The 12,839-nt window shown below is 34.6% G+C and overlaps 1 protein-coding gene across 3 annotated transcripts in view; it reads left to right on the top strand.

The window, feature by feature from the left end:
* The window catches only part of ATRNL1 (attractin like 1), a 442,299-nt gene that overhangs the window by 236,343 nt on the left and 193,117 nt on the right, over nt 1-12,839 (top strand). For all 3 annotated transcript variants that reach the window (XM_083866025.1, XM_083866026.1, XM_083866027.1), the window contains one exon: nt 4,960-5,038. In XM_083866025.1, the coding sequence (XP_083722151.1) occupies nt 4,960-5,038 (79 nt within the window). The remainder of the gene's footprint in view (nt 1-4,959; nt 5,039-12,839) is intronic.

The raw sequence follows: 12,839 nt of genomic DNA on the forward strand, positions 1-12,839 counted from the left end.
ACACCAGGATGAGTCTGTCACGTATTGGAGCATGGGGACAAGGTGATGCCAGTTTAGTAGAACAGTCTTGACACCCTGTGCTGCTCCCAGGGTGGGCCCAAAGCAGGGAGGCTGCCCCATGCTCAGCTGTGGGTTAATGCTGTACCTTGTCCTGTGAGTAGAGTAAATGGGATAGGTGCTCAAAGTAGAATCTTGCATCATTTTTCATTTTAGTTGATTTAAGAGTATACTAGATGCAATTTAAAGTTTTGAAAAAGCATTTGCTTTCATCTGCTTGTGGAAATCTATTTTGAAGTATTGTGCAAATTACTGTCTTAAGTAAAACCATAGAAACAACAATTATTCTCTTTGTATGTTAAATAATCAGAGAATGAGAAAAGAAATAACAAAGGATTGCACATTTTGTTTTCTTTTGTTTACCTTCCATTTACAGTATTGATTCTTAAAATATTTATGCTTAGTTGAAGAAACACTTCCTTTTACATCCCTGTGAAAATAAGTAAATTATTTCACTTCTACAAAAGTATTACTTTGATACAATATGTAATTTATAGGCATTAATATATAATGAAAAAAAGGAATTCTGTAGTGTACTTATAATGCATTCATAGGGCTTAAGGCACAAACATGTCATTAATTCATCTAGTCCAAACATGCTGATCATTAAATTTCACAGATTTTTCCCCTCTATTTATCTGTGCAATTTAAGTTTCTTTAAGGATATCTATAGATTTTATTTCAGTTTGCCCATACCAAGCAGCAACACGTAGACTAATTCTTCTAACACTTTTTAATTTGCTGCCTAAAGAAACACAGAGGAACTAATTTCTGAGTTATGGAAAACACTTTCATTTCCTCAGCCAGGTCTACGCTAAATATGCCTAATAGTGACCTCTGGAAGTCAAAAACTTGCCCTGTACCTAGCAAAAATAGTTATGCAAGCAACAATTATTCCTTGCAATTTCCCTTCTCTTTGTTCTTTTAAATCACTATTTCTGTTTCCTAATACCCAGAGCCCTTCTGGGAAGAACTTCTGCAAAGCCCAGAGCTCCCTGCTAGGCCCTGCTGTTCCTTGCAGCCTTTCCTTGGCCACTTTCCTCTGCTGTGTTGGACACAAACTGTGCTCAAGACTTCTTCCTCTGCAGTTCATCAATTGTTTATTGTCCTCAAAATCATGCTAGGAAAATAACTTCCAATCAACATGTAATCCAGGCAACTGGTGATGGATTGCTCATTTTCAAGCATGCTTTTTTAGTATTTCCTCCTGTTTTGTTCCATGTGGTTTGAAGGGGAAACTGTGCAAAGCTATATCCTTATCTTCTGGTACTTTATTTGTTTGTTCTGGAGAGCACAAAATCTTGATAAATGCTTGGGCTGCTGTGGTCTTAAGAGTGACTTGGTGGGGCAGTTGTCTTATTAGGAAGATTTGCATTGATAAGTGAAGAAAGTAATTCAGTCTGTACTCTGGGTTAGCATTTCATAACCCATGTGGTTTGCAAAGGCATTTATTCATGTATCTGTTTATTTGGATGTCACTCAGGATCTCAACTGGAGGGTCAGAGATGGTGGACATGATCTATGATCATGTGGATTAACTGTAGGCAAGTTGCCACTTGATCTTTTCCAAAAGTGAAATGATTAATTTGTAAAGCCACTGTCAGCAAAGGATTTTGTCCAAATTTTGAATACTTTTTGTGATTTTTCTTGGTATTCTCTCCAGGTTTTCCAATGTCCTTTCAGAAAATGCCAATGGCAGAGCTTTAAGAACAAGTCTGATATTATCTGTTTTGGCAGTACCTTGTAGAGTGATAAATTAATCTCTCAAATCCCGTATACTACTGTGCACCTGAGTGTTTAAGGTTGTTTTAACCCTTTTTGTTTCAGCATCCCAGCACTATTTCATACTGAATTGTCATTCACACTGGTGTCTAAACTGGTTTGGGAATTACTTCATTCCAATGGGAAAATAAATCCTTTGCAATGTAAATGTGGCCTGACTTCCTTGTTTTCATGAATACAACTTAGCAGTGATTGGGTATTTAAAAAAAAAAAGCACAAAAAAAACTCAACCAAAAAATCCCAACCAAACTAAAAATTGACCGTTGTACAATCTCTTACATCTCTTTAACCTCTGTGCCATTAGCCATTATTGACCACTTTTGTCTTTGTGTCATGCATAGACCTCATACATACATATATATATATATATATATATGTAAAATAGCTATAATATATTTTTCCTATTGAAAATGAGAGTATCTAATACTTTGAGAGCTTTGCAGCCAATCTAAAAGTTCCGTTTTCTGACTTTGGTACCCTTCTGATGGTTTATTTTTTATCTGCCTGATGGCCAATTTTTCAATCATTTAATTTACACTGCACTTTCTTTTTTTTTATATCTGTCACAAGGAGGAGATAAGAAGTATAATGGGGGACTGGAGAGCATCCACCTATACCCGTCTTGATGAGTTTTTTTACATTTTTGCCTGTGATATTAATGTTTTTATCATGGCTCCCTTCAATTCCCTATTGTTTCAAAGCCAAAGCAAACTTATTTCTCTGACCATTTCATTCCCCTGGCCAAGCTGAGTGCTTTCCTTTATGAGATAAGGTGATGGTTGTGGTACTGTAGTGTGCCTGCACTTCAAGCCACACTAAAGATTTATGCACTGACATCCCAATGCTTTCTGGTTGGTTCTTCATTCCTTTTCTAATCTCTTTTAACATCCTATTTTCTGTTTTGACTGCTACTAAACATTCAGTTGATATGTTCGAAGAACTATCTGCAATGACTTCAAGATCATTTTCTTGAGTGGTAATTGCTAATTTAGAACCTATCATTGTGTATTTGTAGCTAGTTGTGGTGGGGTTTTTTCCTTGTGCACATTGCCTTCAGTTCATTGTCGCTGAATTTCATTCTCTTATTTTATTGCCAAGTCCCTCTGTATTGTGCGATCCTTTGCAGTCAGCTTTAATTTTAATTGCCCTACATAAACCAAGGATGTTATCTCACCACAGCCTGGAACTAGGTTAATTTCAGAAAATCTATTTTCCATGTCTCTCTTTTCTTTAGCATGAATTTTGATTTTTTTCCTCTTCTATTTATATTTAACCTCCCTACAAAAGAAAAAAAAGAAGAAAATATAATATTCACTTGTCAAGAAAAGATTACACAAAAGTCACATTATCAATGCTGTAACTTCCAATGGTTTAATAGTATTTTGTGGGTGTGTCTTTGAGACACTAATTTCTGATTTTAGCTTTACAACTAATTGATATTTTGACTGATGACAAAAAAAAAAATCAGTGTGTGACCCACCACACTGATGTACAGAGCACAGAATCCATTTATCTGAAGTCTTTCAGCCAGAACTCTGAATATTTTCTATTCTGCTAACTTAAGAGAACTGTTCAAGAAATTAATAAATGTGAAGGACAGAATTTTCTAAGGGTAGAGATTCTGTTCCTGGTCATAATAAAGCAGTCACACAGTGCAAGGCTCTCACAGTTTCTTGTGTCCAGCTCCCTTGCATGTATTAACCTTTTCTAAATTCCAGGAGCACTGAGTTAATAATTGCAGACAGAGTTGCTGTTGTTTCCCTAATTTGGTGGGTTTTGGAAGGACTGTAGAGGAGGAGAAGAGTGAGATGGCTTTCCTTTATTTCATGCACAGCATCCCAATCTATAGCAGCACGTCAGTACACTGAATTTGCACTAAAGCCTCTGTTGCAGGTACCAGCTGGACACTGCAGTGTAGAGGAGGGGAAACATTACTGCAAAATACTGTTTATAAGTACTTCTTGGCTTAAAAACCTTAAAAGATGTTGCTGCAAAACTGAATTTATTCTGATGGTCAGTGGGGCTTTTTTAGTTCTGCTCTTCCCTAGACAACCAAATAGAAATTTACAGTCACTTGTGCTTGCTTTTAAAGGGAGACATTGGTGTTGCTTTGCTCTTATGCACAGTTACTCCTCTGAACTATACTGCTTCCAGAAATCTTGGTATTCCCTGTATTAAAGAATATATTTTGAAGCTTTTTGGCAGAAAAAATTGTGGATGCCCAGTATAATTGAGTAGTTTGTGTTATATTAATTGAAACCGCTTTTTACAGCAGAAGAGCTAACGTGTGAAAGTTCTTTATACAGTTAGTAAATCCAGATACTTATATTAAAAATACTGTCTAAAAATTTGAAAGATCTTCTGAGTGATTACACTAGGTGCCAGCTTTAGAAGCCTTTTTTTACTATCCAGAAACTCACTAAAAAAAGGTTGAGTTCAATGATCTTTGGACCAAAATACTTTATGGATTAAATGTTACAATACAAAGATATTAAAGAAAGAGAGGAGGTATATGCTCTGATTGTGCACTGCAGGTGTTTAATTTCCTTTTTTTTTTTTTTTTTTTTTTTTTTTTTTGTCTTTTTCTGTTGTGTCTTTGGAACAGAAATGTGCTGATGTCTTTGGAGATGTTTGCCCTGGGCAATTGACCACAGAAATACTCAATAGGATAACACAGGCCTATTGTCATATGCAAACCCAGTTCCTCAAACTAATTATTCTCTCTGTGTAGTTACCCTTCCTGCATCCCATGAAATTATTCAAAATTTACAAATAAATGAAATATAAATTGGTATAATTTTTTTTTTGGCAATACTTGACCCTCTTTTTCCATCTCTAAATGTGGAACATGCGGTGCGTATTTGTTGAGACTGTTGTGGGTAGGTGGATGGTTGCACTGGAGCTTATCCCATGCCAGGAGAAAACCAGAGCATATGATGTGCAATTTTTTTTGACTTTGAATGTGGATGGTTGACTCTTTGTAATTCTGGTAGAGTTTAGTTTTCCCCAATTTTTGGGATTTATTTTTCCATACTAAAATGCCCTTTTGTTACCTTTGATACACTAAAAACATAAGCTTTTCACAAGTTACAGTTATTTTCTTTTCTTTTGTAATTGCAGTTGTTTCTTATCCCTACTGCTGGTAGCTGCTGTCGTTTGGAAAATCAAACAAACCTGTTGGGCTTCTCGACGGAGAGAGGTATCAATAACTTTAAGATTATTGTAGTAACCTTATCTTTCAGAATAAGTTGAGAACTTTGATGAACAATCACTCCTCCATTTTCTCCTGTATATGCAATTTAAATACCTGCTTTATACCCTTGACTTTTTTAGAAGTCAAGAAGAATAAAGCTTTATTTCTTTCTCCTGTCAAAAATTAAAGGAATTACAACACTAGAATGTTGTAATGAAGAAACATAAGTTTTCCTTATGGTAGCATATTTAGAATATTTAGAATAGAATAGAATATTTCAGTTGAAAGGGTCCTACAAAGAATTATTCAGCCTGTCTCCTTCAGGGCTGACCAAAGGTTAAGTCATATTATTGAGAGTATTGTCCAAATAAATAATAACTTTTTTTATACACTGACAAGCTTAGGGTGCTGATCCCTTGCTCAGAAATCTGTTCCAGTGTTTGACAACCTTCTCTGTAAACAAATATTTCTTAATATCCAACCTGAACATCCCCTCAAGGGAGAAAAATTCTCTTTCTCTTAGAATCTGTAGCTTCATCATTAAATCTGTGGCACAATTAAAATCTTGAGTAAATACTCATACATAAAATTGCCTTATTCTTCTGTGGTTTAAATTCTTACAGCTATCGTGAAAAATCTGGCACAAATCTTTGTTCTTACCTGCCTAACAATTCATTACACTTAAATGAGGTTATGCTACTACATATGTATGATGTATATACATGTGTATATACATACATGTGTATGATTGTATACTGTTAATTGTGATATTTCATTTTGCTTCCATAAATGAGATCTAAAATTTGTAGACAGTGATGTTTTCCTTCCTTGAAGCTTCTAATCATGATGATTTTTGGGAGAAAACACTTGCTTAATGTATTGTAATCTTGATTGTTTTTTTTAAACAAGCTTTGGTATATTTAATCCTTTTTTCCTTAGTATACTGGCACTACTGATGTTTAAGTAACTTTTTCTTTTTGCTGTAGATCTACAGTGAATTTATATATGCTTTAAAAGTGCCAGGTAACTAGCACTTATAATTTTCCCTCTCTGAAATTGTAATGTACTAGTGCCAAGGTTTAGCTTCAGCTGGTGCTACAAAAGAAAATGTATATGATTGGTACTTGTTTCCTTTTGGTATTTTTTTTTTAATTCATATGAACATTGTTAGGAATCTTCTAAGACCAAGTTCTCATCTATTTTTTATTACTTGCAAAATACAGAGAAAAGTTACTTTAAGCCGCAATATTCCACCTAATAATAATTCATTTAAATTCATCTTAATACTTTGATGGTTCTGTGCGAAACTGTGTTGTGATGGAATGTCAGTTCATTGATTTAATTCCTCATGTTAATGAGGTTGGTTTATTGATGTTTTTAAGAACAAATATGAATGTATCCATTTCCAGACCTAGAGAGTCTGCTCTGTTTTCTGTAATTGTTCTCCTAGATTTTTGAAATGTAATATTTTATGTGGTCTTTAGACATCATTTGATAAAGAAAACATTCTCATACAAAAAATTTCTGGAGTTTTCTAAGATTTTTTTTCCTGTTGTCATCAAAAGTACTTCTAAGACCGTATGAAAGCTCAAATGCAACATACATCAATCAGCTACTTCAGAAGAACAAAAGAGAAAGGCATTCTTGGCAACTGGATTGGAAGTCAGAGCTTCATGGTTGGTTCTGAATCTTGGCTTTCCTTGAGTGTAATTAGAGAAACTTGGTTTTCTCTCATAACCGGAGTTTGGTAGAATTATGAATTATAAATTATAAATTCAGACAGAAATCTCCTTTATTTGCAATCTGCTCTTGACCACAAGCTGCAGTTCATATTAACTGCAAGTTTTTGATAACATTCCATGCAATATTTTCCTTTAATCTACCTGGAAATCTTCTTTTTATATGTAACATATTTTATAAGATCTCACAATTAAGTGTTGCAAATAAATTGTACGAATAACGCACAGAGACAATCTATTGTTGAAAAGATTTCTGAAGTATCTACTTTAGAGCCCATTTGGCAGATGAGCTTTTCATCTCTTTGATCATTCTTTAAAGACAAGAATGTTTGACTCTTTAGATGTTACCTTCAATATGGACCCAAAGTATAGTAATAGCAATAAAACAAGAGCACAAACAAATACAGAAAAACATGCTGTTAAAAGCTGGGCATCCTTTTATTGTTCCTCCTGTTATTTTTTCCCCTGAAGGAGGAGGAACATTATCATTCACTTCTTGTCATCTTTTAGTAATGAATTTTATCAGGCTCTTGAGGTAAGCCTGATAATAATTATTTTAAGCTTTGTAGAGCCCTATGTGTACCTGAAAATTCAGAACCTTGTCCTGTTTTGCCTTCTGACTTCAGTGCTTGGCTAAATTGGAATGTTATTGATTCCAAATTGAACATAGCATGGCCTCAATCCAGTACAAAGCAGGAGCAAGTTGTTTGCATTGTGAAGAGGGAATGTCTCAGTTTTCCCACTAATTTAGAAATTTTCCCTCCAGTTTCTTTCCTGATTCATTGCCCATTCAGCAAATCCTTACTTTCCACTGCTCAGAGCACTGCCCAAATCTTGCTGAGCAGTTTGAATTTAGGCTCTATCATATGTACATGTAAGACTGTTACACTTGTGTATATATGAAAATGGATAAGGAAGTGTCTTCCAAAATACCTTAAATTATGTTTGTCTACACTGAATTTAACTTCTTTTGCCCGTATGTATTGGTATTTCAATTTATTTAGTTGAAATAATTTTTCCCTAAGTTAAGACCTTGAGCTTTGGTAATTTTATTTTGCTCATAACAAAATTTTGGTTCTTTTTTTTTTTTTTCTTACCTACATTTCTGTCTCTTAAGATATATTTTATCTCAGGTTTTTGAACTGTATATTTATACTTTAACTCCTGGAAGAGCTTCTCTTCTTCTCTCCTGCCTTCTGAAAGGGCAAGGGACAGCAGACAGACTGTCTTACCTTATACCATCAAAATTATTCACCTTCTACATTGAGGGAAAATGGAAAGTATCATTCTTTTATTTTATAGTTCCAAAAAGATCAATGAAACTTTGAACAGGGAACATGAACAGCCTCCTGCCTGGCATCCCTTGACACATTCCCCCACCCATCCCTCCCATGGATTTGTGACATTTTAAAAATGGTTTTTAGGAAAGGCTGAAGTAAGATAGTGGAATATTGCTCATCTCAGGCAGCTTGTTCCTTGAGAAGAATAATACAGAATAAGATGAGATGATTTCCAAAGCATAATTCTTATAGCAGTGTCTTGATTAAAAAAACCCAAAGTCTTGATTAACAAAAAAAAAACCCAGAGTCCCAAGAAAACAAAAACAAAACAGAAGGAATTTGGAGCATTCATGACAGAGCAAAATAACATTTACAGGTAAGCATAGAAATTTATGCAGGAATAAAAAAAGGGAAATATATATTTAATTATCAAATGAAGGAGTTTGCAAATATTGCAAGATTTAGGAAAAGCAAAGCAATTTTTAGAAGAGTCTTACCCTATGTTAAAAGATCAGATATATATTACAGGTTTTAATCTCTCATCCCTCTTTTTTACTCCAAAAAACTCACAAATCTTTTTACTAGCACCCTTCTCAGTAAAATCTGACTTTTTAGTTCACTGGCTGAAAAATTGTCATTTTCTCCCAAGTGATTTGTTAGGCCCCTCGCATTTTATACCCTGAATTCACACAAGAGCCCATCCATGGAGCTCCAATCTGACTGTTTTCCTCCTTTATACAAGAAAAGATATATCACCCAGATTTGCCAAATAAGAAATATGAAGAGAGTATTATTTGTTTTCTCTGCATGTTTCATATCTAAAGTATTCAATCAGTCTTCTGCTCAGAATAGGTACAAGATAATCTGTTCATAGATCATTTTACTGAAAACTTGATAGGCTACCTGCCAGATTTGTAGTGGCTCAAAGGTTTTGTCTCAGGAACTTCTGATTGAAAGGCATCACACTGCAGATAGAATCTGCATCCAAATGATTTCTTTTTAATAGTGCATTGAACTTTTATTTTTGCTGACAAGATTACACTGAGGTCACTAACAAATTCACATAGATGGGATTATAAACTACAGAGCTTCTGGCTGAGTTATTTTAGCCAAGTATTTGCCCTTCCTAAGGTAAACCAGTTGCTGCTCAGATACCTTTTGTACTGTTTTGTACTCAGGTGGTCCCACCTGATGTTTTTAAAAATTGTTACCTTTAATCCAAAAGTCTGTAATCGCTGATGTACATGAATTATCTTCTTCCTTCCACTCAGACACACAAAATACATGTGCCAATGTGTCATATGTTGTTGTCTAGAATCACAGAAACAGAATTGTTTGAGTTGGGAAGGACCTTTGAAGGTCATTCAGTCCCACCCTCCTGCAATGAGCAACTTCAACCAGAACAGGCTGCTCAGAGCCTCATCCAGCTTGAACCTGGATGTTCCCAGGCATGGACGTTTCACCATCCTGATTGTAAAAATATTTTTCCCTGTATATACTCTGAAATATACATTTGCATATATTGGATCAGTCAATTAGTAAAATATGTGTGTACTTATTTTTTTTTTATGTAAATTGCTTTTTTATACATTATTTTAATTACACAGTAGAAAATGCATATCTTTAAAGATTACTTAGATTCTTATTTCCTCATGTAATACACTATAAAGCTCTTGAGCAATGAGGAAGTAATGCATGATTGCATTTTTAGGTAAAAATGCTTGAAAGCATGGATTGTGTGTGTAAAGTTGCCTAACTTTAAAGGTTAATATCATTTATATAGAGCATCTCATTATACACTAAGCTGTGCACCATTTGCCTGTCTGAATGAATAGCACATACAAACATAAAAACATGGAATTATAGAAAATGCTTGCTTTACACAGTGTGTGGGTGCCACTCAACTTATTGCTCCTTTTTATTAAATAAACTTACGTTTGTTCAAAAAACCTTCCACCTTCCTAGCCTTGATTTTATTATCAAGGTAGTTTTATTCTCAAATATTCAAAAATTCTTACAAATAGACAAATGAAACTGAAGTAGACTACTTCTTAATAGCAGTAACAATTCATGTAATAGCTTTAGGCTCATTTCTATGGTAACTCTAATAAGAGCAAGAAAGTTCAGTTATGTTGATAGCACTAATGAATGTAGAGAATATGAGCATTTCAGCTTGAGCTTTTTTGCTTTCTATTCAAATGACAATACTTTAAAGTATTCCTCTTAGAAAAGACAGTAATGGCTTTTGGTGTATATGGTATTGCTTATGGAATGCAACACATTTACTTTAGCAGTACTAAAACACAGAGAATATGGTGTATTCTGGAGCAGCAGCTTTTGAAGGAACAAAAGCAATGCTGTGTGTTTCAGGGTGAGCAAAGAACCAACAATAGCAGATGTAAGGAAAACAAGAAATATTAACATTCATAATTAAAATACCCCAATGTGTAATGGTATTCATGTCTGTAGGTGTCTACAGGATTTTATAGTTTATGTTTAAAAGTTGTTAAGCTCATGGATAATTTTTCTTTTTTGCTATCTTCTTGTCTGTTGCTTAGCAAACATCTTACACATCTGTATGTAGTTACTCATAGGCTGTGTGAGTAATCCTACTGAAGTCAAAGGAGCTATTCATAGGACCAGAATCTCAACTTGTTATATTGCTCAGGCTCTTCTGAAATCAATAGAACTATGACTGCTTATTTCAACTGTGGATCTAGTTTTACTGAGGATAACTGGGGCATTTATTTTAGGCTGACGTTTTCTGCATTCTCTCCAACTTAAAATTTAGGTTCCTCTCTGAATGAACCTTTCAAGCAATATGCCTGGTTAGCTGACACTAGATCTTGTCTCAGGACTCCCTCTGCAGTCAGTATAAAAGGCACTTCCAAATGACAATTTATCCTGCCCAATTTTCAGAGTGTTCACTTTTTATACTCTGATACTTGTGGGGACCTGACTTCCTGTTAACAATACAAATAACCCATGGAGTCGAATCTCCCATAGTGAGAGTAATTCTTCACTTTCTTTGCTTTAGTTTTGTAAAATTGATGTTGTATTTATAATACTGTCATTTCATAAAAGTAAGCATCTGATTAATTCTTACATTAGTAATGCTCCCAACATGTTTGTTCTCTGTACAGAGAAGTATTAAATGGTGCCAGTGACACATTCAATATTATATTGAAGAATTTTTCTTGGGGGGTGAATTAAGCAAAGCTGATACAAAGTATTTGTGAAAGCTTACTGACAGATCTGGTTTTTTTCATTCCACAAAAATTCAGAAGTTAAAGAAGATAACAGACAACAATAGATATAAAATTAAAATTTTGAGCTCTTTATTAAAAAAATAAATTAAAGAAAAGAAACTAAGTAGGTGTTTTAATTATATGTACTTATGACCAGCAGAAGAGAATTGTTCGCTTTTCTTAACTTAATAACCAAAGTTCCATCTTACATTTGCATAGTGGCGTTAGCCTGAAGATTCCCATAAGGCAATAATCAAAATAAATTAGTTTCATTATATGTGATTCCTGGGATATGCATAGAAAGGAAGCATGGATGTAGTTTTTACTGCTGATAACAGTACTTTTAAATTAATAGTTGTGATATTTTGTTCAGTAGAATTATTATCCAAGTTGGGCTTTCTAAATATGAATATAAAACGCTTCTCGAGATAATGCTAATTTTTAATGGTGATATTAAGTCCTACTCTCTGGTTAACTCTTCCAAGCTAACAGGAAGGTAAAATTAAGGTTATTTTAGAGAAAGTGGGAACTGGCCCAAATGAAAAAGACTGCCTGAGGCAAGTGGCCACTTGGCAGAGCCTGAGGGTGCTTTGAGCTACATGGTCGGAAAGTTTTCCATGGGACTGGTTGTAAATATAAGAGCATTAGCAGAATTTTTAGCAAACTACCTGTCAGCAAAAAGCAGCAGATAGTGAGAAGGGCAGTCCTTAGTGGCACCTTTGGAAGAAGCCAGATAACTTCTTTAGAATTTATGACAAGAAAAGTAATTTGAATTGGTTTCCACAGTGCTAAAGGAATGAGGATGGTGGATGTGTTCTTTGTAAATAAAGAGGATTGCAACAAAATGGATGATTAATTTCTGTCTCCTAACACAGAAACAAAAGAGCAGGTGTTGAATATTGGCCCAAAATGGTGAAACTCTTCTTTATGTTTGTATTTCCTCTGTCTTTGCAGCAGTGTCATTTTCGTCCCCTATTCAAACACAAACAAACCTTCTGTTTCTCAAAGCCCTGTAACAAAAGAGTGGATTTAGGTGCAAACAACAGAAGTGTTGCAAGAACTCTGATATGAAGAAAGAATGAAAAGGTTTGACAATTTACAGTAAGAGGTCTTCAAGAGAGAAATGCAAATACTCCTCTGTAGGTACTCCATAGCTTTTCTCAGAGATTCCAGAAATTTTAGTTTCACTGGGTGGGTCCCTTTGGCCTGGATAAGTCACCCTCAATGGGAGAAGCATAAAAGACTCTAAGTCTGAACTGTCCTTCCTCCAAAGAGCAGGGAAATAACTCCAAGTCCAAGCCTGGAAGACAGAGTTCCTCTCTATTACTCTGCTCTTCCTTTCTACCTAAAGTTTTGTTTATTTACAGTTGAATGCTAATCATGTATTCTCAAAATTACATTAAATCATGCAAACAATAATTTTTATTGCTTGTAGTTTATGGAACATTTGCTGCTGCTTCCAAAAAACATCCATTTCCTAGGAAATATGAGATTTTTTTTTCCAGAGCTGATTTTCAGGTAGATTTATGTATGTGTGCAA

Source organism: Zosterops lateralis (assembly GCF_965231275.1).
Source record: "Zosterops lateralis genome assembly, chromosome: 8".
Classification (NCBI taxonomy): domain Eukaryota; kingdom Metazoa; phylum Chordata; class Aves; order Passeriformes; family Zosteropidae; genus Zosterops; species Zosterops lateralis.